Source organism: Cucurbita maxima, unplaced genomic scaffold, assembly GCF_002738345.1.
Source record: "Cucurbita maxima cultivar Rimu unplaced genomic scaffold, Cmax_1.0 Cma_Scf00029, whole genome shotgun sequence".
Classification (NCBI taxonomy): domain Eukaryota; kingdom Viridiplantae; phylum Streptophyta; class Magnoliopsida; order Cucurbitales; family Cucurbitaceae; genus Cucurbita; species Cucurbita maxima.
This window is the reverse complement of record NW_019272045.1, coordinates 183,225-198,313: the sequence shown is the minus strand read 5'-3', so window position 1 is coordinate 198,313 and position 15,089 is coordinate 183,225. Positions and strand designations below refer to the sequence as shown.

Here is a 15,089-nt window from a genome sequence, read left to right as displayed (position 1 = left end):
AAAAAAAAAAAAAAAAAAAAAAAAAAAAAAAAAAAAAAAATTGCTCAACAAATGAACACCCAGCAAGCTACAGATAGGGACCCCAATCTACCAAAATTGCCAAGACCATAATTACAAAAAGGCCTAGTGACTAACGCTCACAAAGAGACATTAAACCTAAACACCTCCTAGACCTCATCACAAGACCGCTCCAAATCTCTGAACGTTTTATTATTTCTTTCAACTAAAAAATTATATAGATAACTTGTGAAAAATTGTGTGGCTATAACCACAAAGAATATATCTAGAAGAATATCTATATATATAAATAGATAGATATAAATTGTGAAAACAAAGTGTGAAAAATCTGTCGCTGTAACCGCAAAGAATACCTAGGTACTTTCTTAGCATATCCTATGAACAAAAAATGCATTAGGCCCTATCATCCATCATCAAACTTCTCAATTCTCATGACACTAATAAAACTACAGTTACTTCCATTGCTTCATAATAGATCCGGCTAGAACATAAAATTTGTAGGGTTAAAAACTAAAATCAAAGAAAGCAACAGTGGTTCTGTTAGGTTCGGTTCAAGCTTTGGCATTTAAAACATCAATTGCAAAAAACTGACTGTTGGTTATTATTTATTTTTCGATAAATGGGTGTTTCTATTTAAGAACTCATTTCTTCTCATAGTAAAATATACAAAAATAATTTCTTGATATTTTCCAGTGTTTATTGGCTCCTTCTTTTGTGAATTTCTTCTCTTACATATGTTGTTGATATTTGATGATCTTAAGCAATAATGTCAGACATGAAGTCTTTAAACATTGCCAAAGTCTCCAATAGTTGGATCCATTTCAATATTTCTACTGTCCAATTATCATAATTTGACTTGATGGGGATAACTTTCTTCATTGGAATTTCAACTCTCCTTCTCAAGGAAATTTCAATTTCCTCTCAATGCAATTTTCACTGTTTCTTTTTGCCTCTCTCTCTCTCTCTCTCTCGCAAATTTGTTTCTTCACAGAAACCATCTTGGTTCTTCAAAATCAACTCATCCTCAATGGCCACACTTGATATGCCAATGTGATCGACAAGAAGTTTAATCTTGCCAGCGATTTCAAATCCCCAACCCTTCCTTCTGTTGAAGAACTCAAAGAATGGGGAATGGATATCTCAATGAATCAACTGCTGCCATCTCTATCTTCATTCCAAAACGAGAGAGAGATACAGAAGCTTTACTTGAGGGTTTTACTTTTAACATTACCTAAAAGAGAGGGGCTGGTTTTGGGACCTTAAATCTGCTGCACGGGAGGAAGATGAGCAGATTGAGTGGACTAACCCCTCAAACCACACCACCAAACCAAAACAACAAACTGTTCCTTTGGTCAGCTTGATTGTTTATTGTAGGTCAACCATCTTTATATAAATGAAAACCAATCTAGTTTTGATTAAAAATGAGATGAACCAACTCATGAACACCCCTTAACTCAAATAACATAACTGAATCAGGAAGAAAACAGAGTACCTGTTACAACAATGACAAGAAGAACTGCAAAAGCAATGCTTCCACCATCATACCAGCCTTCCTTGATACCCTGGTTCATAAACCCAAAAATTTCATATAATCATTTAACAATTACTCTTAATAGGATTTCAAATGATTTCTCAACAATTAAATGTACACCAAGCCCCATTTTGGGGTTACATGGGATCCTACTAAGATATGAAAAATGAAAAGAAATCTCACCTCAGTCTTTATGCCTAACACCAATGAAGCAACAGCCGCTATCATCAATATGATCAATGTAAGATCTTGCCAAGCTTCCCAGAGAAACCTCTACAAGAGAACAAAAAGGTAGATACTCATTAAGAAGTTTTTTTTTAGCTTTTCCCTTTGGAAGCAGAAAAACTTATTGCTTTAAACGTAACTTATCATGGAACCCTTCCATCTGCCAGAGAAATAAAAGACCAAACGTATGGAAAAAATAATAATAGATAAATCTAATTGGTTCCACACGTCAATATAGATAGTAGTGTGAGAAGTACCCAAAAACTCCTTCCTGGTTTCTGAGGATATGTGTTTGAACCATATGTGTTTCTTCGTTTCAGTAAATCAGAGTCATCACCAATTATCCCCTTCTCTAAATTCGTTTGTAACATATCTGCCACCCCTTTAACCTGATGAAATCATTCAACAAATACATTAAATAGAATATTCATATGGAAGGAAATTAACCAAAGGATAAAGAAATTTTCAAATAAAAATTAAATATTAAAAACTAACCCCTCCATATTGCTCCTCCAGACTATCAACATTACGATCCTTTACCAACGCAGCCAGTTGCTCTTGCCCAACAGGAAAATCACCATTTGGAGCTTCTGCTCTCGAAGGTCCTGAACCTAAAGAACCTGCATGTGCCAGAGAGAAAAACAGCACATAAATACCATAAAAAAAACATGTGCATCATAGATGTTGGTCAAAGAGAATTATAAAGTATAGTAAACAATATAGAGCATATAACTATTTATTAAATGAGAGAAAGAACTATCAACGATAAAAGCCAAAATGCACAGAACATAAAACTATAAAACGAAAAAGTTCAAAGAATATTTAAAGAAAACAAGAAAAGGGTACTGAATTCAAGAACCAAGAATCCAGGAAAATGCACTACAAATAGAAAAAGGAAATTTCTTTTAGAAACAACGTGTAAAAAATAAATTATAAGAGCATCATAATAAATAGTAACAAGCATTGGAAAGAGAAGGGAGATTATCTTAGGAGTAAATATAAAGGCCATTAAGGGGGAGAAAGGAACCAAAGATCCTAGCAATTATGTGATTTCCAGAGGGAAAAAGCTTATAGGAGATTTCTCTAGCGGGATCCCTTTAGAAAGAGTTGAGAGTTAAAATGAAATAATTAGTATGAACATAAATGCACACTCCTATAATTCGTATGCACTATATTCTGGGTAAATTATTTGCATTCATTGCCTTAGACACTCGGATACATTAGAACATTAAATGAAAGAAAAATGCATACCTCTTAGACGATCCCCAGCCTCTTTAAAGCGATATGCAGCCTAACCAAGAAAAGGAAGAGAAGATTAAACACATGTTAAAAGAAATTGAAAAGACTTAGGTTCAGTAAATTTTTACTCGTATGGCTTGTGCATGTGCTCTAATCTTTTTCAAAGCTTCTTTCTTTTCTTCTTCCTTTTTCAAGTCTAAAGTATACCGAAATCGACGAGAAGCATTTAACACGAGCGCAGCTTGCTATAAAAGAGACACAGTAAAACATTACTGTTAGAGTCTCATTAAAACAGTACTATAAAATCATGAATTCAAAAGATAATACCAAGAATGTATGAACATGGCACATAAGGTTAACCAAACAAAAAATCATTGCCAGCACATAAAGGTTAATGATATGAACACGGCAAGTATTTCAAATTATTGCATAACCACATGAAGGCATGGGTTTAACCCAACCAACGCCAAAGACCATTTGAAAATGAGAACCACTCATTTCCAGGCCTCTATTAGCAAAATTATCTTTATTGTTTTAATCTTCAGATCCAATTTTTAAAGGCATTTCAATAAAGAAAAATATCACAAGAGAATACCAACAGAAATGGATGGGAAAATGTCGAGTTCCATTTCTGGACATTCCTGAGTCCAATTCCCAACATTTGAAAGAATATTTTCTCCCTTATAACCAAAAAAGTCATCAAGCTCTATAAAAATACGTCAGTAATTAATCTAAGTTCAACCAAACAATTTATGATAATTGATTAAATAATCAACTGGCATTTTTCCATGAATTAAACCAAATTAGCACGACTTTATAATTGTTATGAACCGGCTTAGTTAGGTTAATGAGTCTCTACATTCCTTTTTTAGATTTCATACTGCTACAATTATCCATTGTCAGAATTTTATGTACTTCTCAAACCAAGGCTAATTGCACCATTTGTTATGGATATAATCCTTAAAGAACTCCAAAGATAAAACTCAGTAAGCATAGTATTGAATATTGAACACATAAGACGTCAATTCCAAGATCAGCAAATGTAAAGCAAGACGAAAAAAAAAAAAAAAAACAAGAAACACACACACTACTAACAAAAGAACTGTAAGGCCGGAAAGATAGCAGAAATTCAAATGAATACAATCCAAAACATAAACACACACACACTACTAAAATAAAATAAATAAATAAAAAACTGTAAAGCCGGAAAGATAGCAGAAATTCAAATGAATACAATCCAAAACATAAACACATACACACACACACTCACACACTCACACAACGAAAACAGTAGTGATTCAACAGTATTCATAAAACGAAAAAAAGAGTGCAAAAAGAAAAACCGTACTCTCCAGCGGCGGAGTCTGTCAACGGAAGCATGCTTAGTTCTGAGAATAGCGAAAGGATTGGATGATTCCTCCTCCTCCGGCTCGCCGGAGTTGCTACTACCGGACTCCACATCACTCCGTCCTTTGAATGAACTCATAGTCGAAAAATCTGTCGCAGGAGAGGTGGCACCGTCAAGTTGTGTTTTCAGGCAACGCAAGTCATCGGAGAATGACAGAATGAAAAATCTCGCCGGGAAAACAAATGGCGGTTCAGTCTGTAATTTTAACGTCTCGTTTATTCACTTTTTTTCTTTTGATTAGAAGCAAAATGACAATTCTACCCTTATTCCATGTATCTTCCTAATTACGATTTGTTCCGTTAATCAAGAATTATTATCATATTATTGAAACTAATTTAAATTAAAAAAAAAATATAAACTAATTGAAATAAAATTTTTAAAAAATTATATATTCAAATATACAAATCTTTTTTCTTTTTCTATAAATATTTTCTCCTAAATGAATTTTTTACATTTTCTTTTTTTAAAAAAAAAATCTTAATTTTTTTTTTTTTTTAATTTTTAGGTCCCTGATATCACCATTATATTTTTAATAATAATTATTAAAAATTACGAATTTCCATTTTAAAATCTGTAATCCCAAAAATTATATTTAAAGAAAAAAAAATGAGACACCTCGTACCCCCCCCCCAATGCCACGTCACCGACCAAAATCCTGCCGACTGTTATTTATATTAATAAAAATCTTTTTTAATTTTAAAAAATTTAATAATATATTAGAAAAATATTAGTTTTTAAAATATATCATTAGAAAAATATTAGTTTTTAAAATATATTAGAAAAATAGAAAATAAATTTTTTTAATCAATATAAAAGATTATATTAAAAAGAAGTGATCAACCGAGTATTAATTATAATTATGAATTATTAATAATGATAATTAATATAATACAGATTTGGGAAAAGGGAAAAGAACGGTACGGAATGAACTGGAAACGGAGAGGACAACGTGGCGTTGGTTAATTCAGGGACACGACACGAATAGCTTTTTCTATTTTATTATATTATTTTTAATAATTTAAAAAGACGAGAAAGAAAAAGAAGTTAAATCTAAAAAATTATAATTTAATTACAATATTTTTCTTATAGTTTACGTAATTTCACAAGTGGTCCCTCAAATTTTTTATATTTTCAGAAAGAGACCGGTCAGCAAAATCCGGGTAGACATAAAAATAGTAATAAATAAGTAAATAAATAATAAAATGTACGGGAAATTTGAAAGGACGAAACGTGTAAAATTTATTATTTATTATTTATTTTTAGAATTAAGAAGGTTCATAACCGTCAAAAGCCGGTGAGGAAAATGGCCGTTGGTGATAATACAGCTTTCAATTCTTTTGTCTTTTTCTTTTTTTTTTAAAAAAAAATTAATTATTCATTTTTTAATACATTTTAAAAATAATTATTAATTCTTCAAAATGTAATTTCTCAAAATCTATATTAAAAATAAATTTCAAATTTTAATTCAATTTGAAAATAAATAATAATAATTTAAAATATGAGAATAAAAATTTTGGAACTTTCACTTCAGTATATTTTAAAAAAAAAGAAAATTAGAATAAAATGTCTGAAGGCTCGTTGATTATAATATTATATTTATTAAAAGATTGAAAATTTGTATCTCTATCTCAAAATTATAATTTTTTTAAACAAAAATATAAAATTTATATTAATTTTGAAGTGTGATAGAAAATAATTTAAATTTTTTTAATTTTCTTCTTATAATTTAATAAAACCCCACAACTAAATTTTACCATTACCCTATTTATAAAACTTTTAGAAATTAATTATAACCTTAATCATTTATTTTCATCTTTAATTTTTTATTTTTATTATATCTTAATCTAAAAAATGGGTAATTTTTGGTTGAAATATACTTATCCCTAATTCTCTATTTAATTAAAAAAAATAAAAAAATAAAAAATGAGAATTGAAGAGGAGACTTACCAAGAAAGCAATATTATTTCAGTACAAGAAGCAAATTCATCTCCCCTCTCTGCATTAAAAATTGCAAAAAAATTCAAAAAATAATTATAAAAAAAAACACTTATTTATAAGAAATACATCGATCATGTTAGAACAAAGTAAATTATTTTGAAGAAAATAAAATGACCTAAAATTTTTCCGACATACCGATATGATGAAGGAATAAGAAAACGCCTTTTCTATATCAAATTATGTTCGCTAATCCCGTGTTTTATAGAATATTTTGGAAAGAAAAGGAGAGCAAAAAATTATTCTAATATATATATATATATATATAAATAAATAAATAAATAAATAAAAGCATATATTCTTTTCTCTTTTGAATATTAGGTTTTTTATGGGTTAATGCAAATCCAATAAAAATATGACACGTGGGTATTACATTGGTAAGATTATTAATTAACTTTTGTTGAAATTCTATTGAGATATAATAATAAATCAAAGCATTAAATTCTCTACTTTATTATTTTGATTTGACAAAACAAAAAATAAAAAAATGTATTAATTACCCAATAAGATTACGATATCACGAAATAAGAATAAAATTGGAGTGATTAGACATTTTATTATCTAAGTTCGAATATTACATATTTTTATAAAAAAAAAATTAAATATATATATATTTATAATTTATAGTCGAGTGTAGCTTAGGAACAAACCTGAATGATCACGAACAAGAAAGACGGGAAAGGAGCAAAGGGAAATGCTACCGGGGGAAGCAAAGGGACTAGTTGTTGAATATTTATAGTGAATTTGTGGTGCTTTTAAGACTATGCCCTTTTTTGAAGCAAGGATCAGGTACCATAGGTTATGTGTAGTATGTTTGGTTTTCTTCTTTTCAACTTTTCTCGACTTGGGTAGTATTACTGTACCAGTTCAAGCTCACCATTAGTAGATATTGTTCTCTTTAGACTTTCCATTTCTGGGTTTCGCTCAAGGTTTTTAAAACGCGTATGTTAAGGATAAGTTTCCAAACCCGTAGAAAGAATTCTTCGTTCTCCTCCTAACCGATCTGGGACCTCACAATCCACCCCACTTCGAGACCCAACGTCCTCGTTAGCATACTGCTCGGTGTCCACCCATTTCAAAGCTCAATGTCCTCCCTGACACTTATTCCCCTCTCCAATCAATGTGGGATCTCACAATCCCACCACTATTGAGAGTATTTGGTATAAATTTTGACATAATTTAAGTGGTTAGGTATCATATTAGTACTTTCAATACTCACGAGCATCCTTAGGTTAGTAAGCGAGTTCTCCGTTCGTGTAAGCTAGTATTTAACCTAACCTAAATATGACAGACAATTTAGTTGATATATGCTAAAAAACGACATAAACTCGTTACAAAAATGCATAAGGTATTGATTTTTTTCTCAAACTATTATGTCAAAAGGACGTAAAGTTGTAAAGGTAAAGTTAAAGAATAATTGGAAACTAAGGTAGATTGAATATTATCATGTAGATTGATCAAAGTGTCCAAAGTATAAACAGAATGAAAGTACGAGATTCCCTTTTGTGTAATTGTCAACTTGAGTATATAGTTAAATCAATTAAGGTATTATATGATGTCGACTCTAAGATAGAGAAAAGAACTAGTAACGTACGTAGTAATATTATTATTATTATTATTATTATTATTATATTGAAAGTATTTGGCATACATTTTGGGATTAAAAAAATAAATTATTAATTGGATATAATATTACAATTTTGCTACACTTTAAAGATGTAATTAGACTTATTAAAGCAAAATATTAAAGGAAGAATCGGCTTTAGCTTATTACTTTGAAAAACACTATTATTTCTTTTTTATAATTATAATAAAAATAAAAAAACTTTCACTTTTACTTTATTCTATCTTTTATTAAATAAGGCATCGTTTAATTAATATATTCGTAATCGATTCTTAATTTTAATTAAACTATAAATTTGATTCTAAACGGAGAATTTACGTATTGGATGAAAGTCTCATAATCACTAATTTAGGGAATAATCATGGGTTTATAATCAAAGAATACTATCTCGATTGGTGTGAGGCCTTTTGGAGAAGCCCAAAGCAAAGTCATGAGAGTTTATGCTCAAAGTAAACAATATCATACTATTGTGGAGAGTCGTATTCATCTAACATGGTATCAGAGTCATGCCCTAAACTTAGTGTCAAATGTAGGGAATGTTAACTTTTCTTTGATAAAATAGATTGATAGCAATACGTGGCCAAAGAGAACAATGTCTGCTAGACGGTATTAGAGTCATGCTCTAAACTTAGCGTCAAATGTAGGGAAAGGACGCAGGTGTTACAAATGGTATCAAAAGTAGGCACTAGGCGGCATACTAGAGAGGACGCTAGTCCCAAAGGGATGGATTGTGAGATCCTATATCAGTTGGATAGGGGAACGAAACATTTAGGGAGTAGAAAACTTTAATGCATTCCTTCAAAGTAAGGGTTTTCGTGATGAGACGTTCTCCATCTTGCACGCTCTCTTCTACTAGTAGATCGAAGATTATCAAATTAGTGCCTTAGAGCTTCCATATTTTTAGTTTTACCCACTCGAGTGATGTGCTAGAGATAGAACGCTCTGCTCTTTTAAGATGTATACCTTTTCTTCTATCTAAAGGAGTATTGGAGAATTAAGCACGCCCAACTAAAAGCAGATAGATATCGATTTAAACGAGAATTTTATGTGGGCATACAAAAACGAAAGACTGCCTATGCCGTGAAAGAGAGAGATCGCCATCACCAACATATATATAACAACTCAAGCCCACCACTAGGGAGAGGTTTTCACACCATTATAGGAAATGTTTTATTCCCATCTCCAACCGATGTGAGATCTTGCGATCTACCCCTTGGAGGCCTATCATCCTCGCTGGCATACCCCTCAGTGTCTAGCTCTGATACCATTTGTAACAACTCAAGCTCACCACTAGTAGGTACTGTTCGCTTTGGCCCGTTAGTATCACTGTCAGCCTTACAATTTTAAAACATGTATACTAGGGAGAGGTTTTCACACTATTATAAGGAATGTTTTATTCTCTTCTCCAACCGATGTAGGATCTTACAATCTACCCCTTTGGAGGCATAGTGTCCTCGCTGGCAACCCACTCAATGTCTGGCTCTGATACCATTTGCAACAGCTCAAGCTCACCGTTAGTAGATATTGTCCGCTTTGGTCTGTTACGTATTGTCGTCAGCCTCATGGTTTTAAAACGAGTATACTAGGGAGAGGTTTCCACACCCTTATAAGAAATGTTTCATTCTCCTCTCTAACCATATATGAACGAGAAGAATCAACTCCTATAGATTAGGTTGACTTTGGGTGGCATGGGCTCCTTATGTGCAAGAATTTGTGGATGATGAAGGCTTAAAATGAGTCATCTTTGGGTTGGAGGGCCATCTTAAGGGCTAACGTCCAATATGGCTAGGCCATTGGGCCCCTTGTGGAGGCCCTCTCCATGTGAGTTTACTCCCTTTATTCTAAGTGATGATTACTAGTGTTAGCTTAGTTGACAAGGCTTCATTTGTTCTTTGAGTGCCTCTTTAGTTTGTGCTAGTGTGGCGTGGGAGGATTGCATGGGTTGAATCTACTTGTTATGTTTGTGGAGTAAAAATTGGGCTATAGACCATATGGACGACGAGGTTCATAACACCGAGACGCTACCTTAAACAACGTCACAACCAGAGGACTCGAACAACCCTAATTGTCTAACCCTTTGAGTTGGGTTATATATACATTTTTTCGACTTGGGTTTGGTTGAATTTTTGGAAAATCGAAAAATTCAATTAGATTCACAGATTGCAATGTTTGACCCGACCTGAAAGTATGTCTCACAATCTAACTCAATCCTGTCCTACTTTTAAGATTATTACAGATATTAAAAATATTTGATCTTTGTAACCAATGTTACTAATGCACTGTGACTTGTGAATGTTAATCTGACAACTCAATCTAACCCTCGGTTGAGTTGTGAACCATGTTCAAGTCATTTGAGTCACCGACGTGACTAACCTAAAATTTTGAGTTGGTTCAAAAAAATTTCTCAATCCAACCTGTGTACCGCTAACCATGACATTTACCAATTTTCCCCGATGGACAAAATGGATCGATAGGCAACAATTAGACTCCCAAATCAAATCTACTTTCGACTTTAACTTGTTTGACTTAATCTATGAAGGATAAATTCGAGCACACCGCTAGTCAAAATTGTCTAATATAGCTCGTTACATATCGTTGTCAGTTTCACAGTTTTAAAATGCATCTATTAGAAAGAGGTTTTCAGACTTTTATAAGAAATATTTCATTTCCATCTCCAACGGGGGATCTAACACGACTTCAACCTAAGAGAGAAAATAAATATTCTACCTTATTGTTTTCACATAAAATTTTCTCCACCCGATCATAAATTCGACCCACGAGTCACTAAATCTCAGCAAAATTTGTTTTGTAAATAGGGTGTTCGACTCTAAAAAAATTAATATCAATATCTTCTTACTATAGGTAGCTTTAATTTATTTGATTATAAATAGAGAACTTTCCAAACAATAGGAGGCATACGACTTCGTTTAAGGACAGAAATTGGAAATTAAGAGGAAACTTCCTCACCATTACCTTTCTCAAAAGCAATCATCTAAGAGTCGTTGTTTTGATATAGGTTTCTTGGTTGAAATGAAACATAAAAAGCAAAACTTTATGATGTTCTAACAAATGAATCCAAAAGAGATGAAGAAATGAGAAAGAATGAATGGTTTTAATAAGAGTTTGTGTGTATGTTATGCTTACCTTGCAATGGCAGAAACTCGGTTGAAGAAGCTTTCATCCTTTGGCTTTCCATTTCACCAAGCAACCCTTCACTTTTTATGATGGGATATTCTATACAACCTTCCCTATTTATACCCAAACCCTCCTCTACTTTTTCTTCCACTTACAAATTTAGCCCTTCAACTTTTCGAGCTTATAATTGTTAGTGTCGGGTCCCACATTGGTTGAGGAGGAGAACGAAATAACCTTTATAAGGGTGTGGAAACCTTTCTCTAATAAACACGTTTTAAAGCTTTAAGGGGAAGCCCGAAAGGGAAAGTCCAAAGAGGACAATATCTGCTAACGGTGCTATAACATCTGGTAGTGAAGAGTTATTTATACCTAACCTAAGTATGTATTTTAGTTGGTATAGACACGGGGCAATCTCTTCATGTTTATGATGCTATCAGGTCACTATGAGTTGATATGATTTACTTTTGGTGTAACGACCTTAAATTTTCTACTTAATTTAAAGTTACTACTGTGTATATATCATAAACATTGAATGCAGAAATACTTCATTTAAAGTTTTTAATAACGTAAACTTTATCTTGAAAACAGGTATGTATTTTAGTTGGTATAGACACAGGGCACTCTCATCATGTTTATGATGCTATTAGGTCACTATGAATTGATATGATTTACTTTTGGTGTAACGACCTTAAATTTTCTACTTAATTTAAAGTTACTACTGTGTATATATCATAAACATTGAATGCAGAAATACTTCATTTAAAGTTTTTAATAACGTAAACTTTATCTTGAAAACAGGTATGTATTTTAGTTGGTATAGACACAGGGCACTCTCATCATGTTTATGATGCTATTAGGTCACTATGAATTGATATGATTTACTTTTGGTGTAACGACCTTAAATTTTCTACTTAATTTAAAGTTACTACTGTGTATATATCATAAACATTGAATGCAGAAATACTTCATTTAAAGTTTTTAATAACGTAAACTTTATCTTGAAAACAGGTATGTATTTTAGTTGGTATAGACACGGGGCAATCTCTTCATGTTTATGATGCTATCAGGTCACTATGAGTTGATATGATTTACTTTTGGTGTAACGACCTTAAATTTTCTACTTAATTTAAAGTTACTACTGTGTATATATCATAAACATTGAATGCAGAAATACTTCATTTAAAGTTTTTAATAACGTAAACTTTATCTTGAAAACAGGTATGTATTTTAGTTGGTATAGACACGGGGCAATCTCTTCATGTTTATGATGCTATCAGGTCACTATGAGTTGATATGATTTACTTTTGGTGTAACGACCTTAAATTTTCTACTTAATTTAAAGTTACTACTGTGTATATATCATAAACATTGAATGCAGAAATACTTCATTTAAAGTTTTTAATAACGTAAACTTTATCTTGAAAACAGGTATGTATTTTAGTTGGTATAGACACGGGGCAATCTCTTCATGTTTATGATGCTATCAGGTCACTATGAGTTGATATGATTTACTTTTGGTGTAACGACCTTAAATTTTCTACTTAATTTAAAGTTACTACTGTGTATATATCATAAACATTGAATGCAGAAATACTTCATTTAAAGTTTTTAATAACGTAAACTTTATCTTGAAAACAGGTATGTATTTTAGTTGGTATAGACACAGGGCACTCTCATCATGTTTATGATGCTATTAGGTCACTATGAATTGATATGATTTACTTTTGGTGTAACGACCTTAAATTTTCTACTTAATTTAAAGTTACTACTGTGTATATATCATAAACATTGAATGCAGAAATACTTCATTTAAAGTTTTTAATAACGTAAACTTTATCTTGAAAACAGGTATGTATTTTAGTTGGTATAGACACAGGGCACTCTCATCATGTTTATGATGCTATTAGGTCACTATGAATTGATATGATTTACTTTTGGTGTAACGACCTTAAATTTTCTACTTAATTTAAAGTTACTACTGTGTATATATCATAAACATTGAATGCAGAAATACTTCATTTAAAGTTTTTAATAACGTAAACTTTATCTTAAAAACACAGTCATAGACTTACGTGTTGGTTAAAACGACATAACAATAAACTAAATGAAATAAATAAACATTGAAATTTAAAACATCTTAATTCTTCTTTTTTCTGATACCTCTCTATCTCCCTCAATACCTACTAAGGTTCGAACCTAACCTGGACATAGAGAGTTGTATTGCCAATCAATTCATTCTCTTGAGTAATAAAGCTACGACACCGTTTGGTAGTAATCACTCGCATGCATCAAGGTGTTCCCTGGCTCGTTAGTTCTCCCTTCCATGGTGTTATCTACACTATACAGCTATGTCACAAGATTTCGCAACCATTCCTCTCCTTCCCTCTCGTTCTCAATGTTTCTATGTTTTTTGTTTTTGGTGGGCAGAACGAGGTTAGTTGGACTTAGTGAGAGGGGGACGGGCATGTTCTTGGGAGAGGTTGCCCGAGAATTCCGGTGAATCGCTGGAATTCTCAGAGATGCCAACAACTAGTTAATATATATTTGTAACCGTTACATTTGGTTTCTCTAAAAAAGTCTCGTAGCAACAAAGATAGTGTCCCTTATATACCAAAATCTTCTCCCTAATTAGCTAACGTGAGACTCTCGCCATTACTAATGATTTTAATACTAAATATAAAACAAACAAAAGAAATATTCAAAAGAATTGATAATTATTACTTATACCAATAATGTAGGTATTTCATGAACAGATATCTAATACCGAGAAATTTCGAGCTACTATATTTTTCTATTATTCGTTGTAAAAAAGAAATGTTTTAAAAATAATATATCACTAAATAAGGTATGGGATAGTAGTGGGTATAGTAGTTGGAAAATAAAGGAGCAGAGGACCAACTCCACGCATTTGGATTGACATTGAACAAGTTAGTTGATTTTGTAATTTCTTTGAAACTTCTTATGGTACGAGATTTTTACTTTTCTAGGTAAAAAATAAAGTCCAATTAAAATGGTGGTAAGAAGTGAAAAGTAGTAAATGACGTGATCGCTGATCGTTCGGTAGTTGAAATGAAGTTGTAAATATATGGACCTAAGTTCACCACTAGCCGATATTGTCTTTTTTGGACTTTCGCTTTTGGGTTTTCTTTCAAAGTTTTTAAAACGTGTCTGGTAGGGAGAGGTTTCCACACCTTTATAAAGAGTGTTTTGTTCTCCTCCCCAACCGATGTGGGATATCACATGTACAATTAGTCGATGCGTCAATTTTGTCACTAATTTTAATGAAAAATGTTTCGAAGGATATTTTTTTTTGGAACAATTTCAAAGTTTGAAGGTTAAAATAAATTTTTTTAAAATTTAGGGTTACGATAAAAACCTTCCTGAAAAGTAAAATGTAATGTTGCAGAACCAGGATTCAGAATATAGGTTTAATATCTAATGGTCTCGACATTTTCATGTATCCCGTGCTACATGGTTAGATTACTTATTCCTTGCTTTTAAAAGGAAAAACTATCCTCTATAGACCAACACGAGTTTTTTCAATATGTTTCCTACGAAAATTCTCGAGAGGTCTTCTGATATGAACCAAAAAACATCAATTATACAATATACTTCAATGACGATGTGAAAAAAAAGTTGTCAAAAATATCAAAAGATGTTTCAATGCATGCCACATTGAATAAGAGTGAAGTTTGATTGTTATAAATTTTGGGTGGGTTACAATTTAGAGTTTTTAGGACTTTTTATGGTTACAATTAGATAATGGTTAATTATAACCATTAATTATGAATGTTACAACTCTTAGAATGCCCAGTAGTTTCATTTTGAGACTATATAAACTCATGTATGTTGTATTTGTAAGAGACTTGAAAAATATAGTAAAAGAAGCATTTATGCTCTTCTTTAGCCAATGA

At 31.8% G+C, this 15,089-nt stretch overlaps 1 protein-coding gene and 1 long non-coding RNA gene across 8 annotated transcripts in view; one reads left to right on the top strand and one right to left on the bottom strand.

Moving 5' to 3' along the window:
• Positions 1 to 11,272, bottom strand: part of LOC111465342 (calcium-transporting ATPase 10, plasma membrane-type-like) — a 27,762-nt gene extending 16,490 nt beyond the window's left edge. Inside the window, exons 1-9 of one of the 7 annotated variants that reach the window (XM_023109661.1) lie at positions 11,185 to 11,272; positions 6,369 to 6,417; positions 4,362 to 4,616; positions 3,142 to 3,258; positions 3,026 to 3,065; positions 2,270 to 2,394; positions 2,032 to 2,163; positions 1,733 to 1,822; positions 1,511 to 1,580 (exon numbers count right to left, since the gene is read on the bottom strand). In XM_023109661.1, coding sequence (XP_022965429.1) covers positions 1,511 to 1,580; positions 1,733 to 1,822; positions 2,032 to 2,163; positions 2,270 to 2,394; positions 3,026 to 3,065; positions 3,142 to 3,258; positions 4,362 to 4,499 — 712 coding nt within the window. In that variant the 5' untranslated portion in view covers positions 4,500 to 4,616; positions 6,369 to 6,417; positions 11,185 to 11,272. Of the gene's footprint in view, positions 1 to 1,510; positions 1,581 to 1,732; positions 1,823 to 2,031; positions 2,164 to 2,269; positions 2,395 to 3,025; positions 3,066 to 3,141; positions 3,259 to 4,361; positions 4,617 to 6,368; positions 6,418 to 6,554; positions 6,612 to 7,066; positions 7,119 to 11,184 lie in introns of those variants that run through there. The other 6 variants (XM_023109668.1, XM_023109662.1, XM_023109667.1 and 3 more) reach the window with 6 other exon arrangements.
• A 204-nt stretch (positions 11,273 to 11,476) lies between these two features.
• On the top strand, positions 11,477 to 13,753 carry LOC111465344. The gene is made up of 2 exons (XR_002714191.1): positions 11,477 to 11,612; positions 13,364 to 13,753. It is a non-coding gene; the product is annotated as an uncharacterized LOC111465344 (long non-coding RNA).
• Positions 13,754 to 15,089: the final 1,336 nt, after the last annotated feature.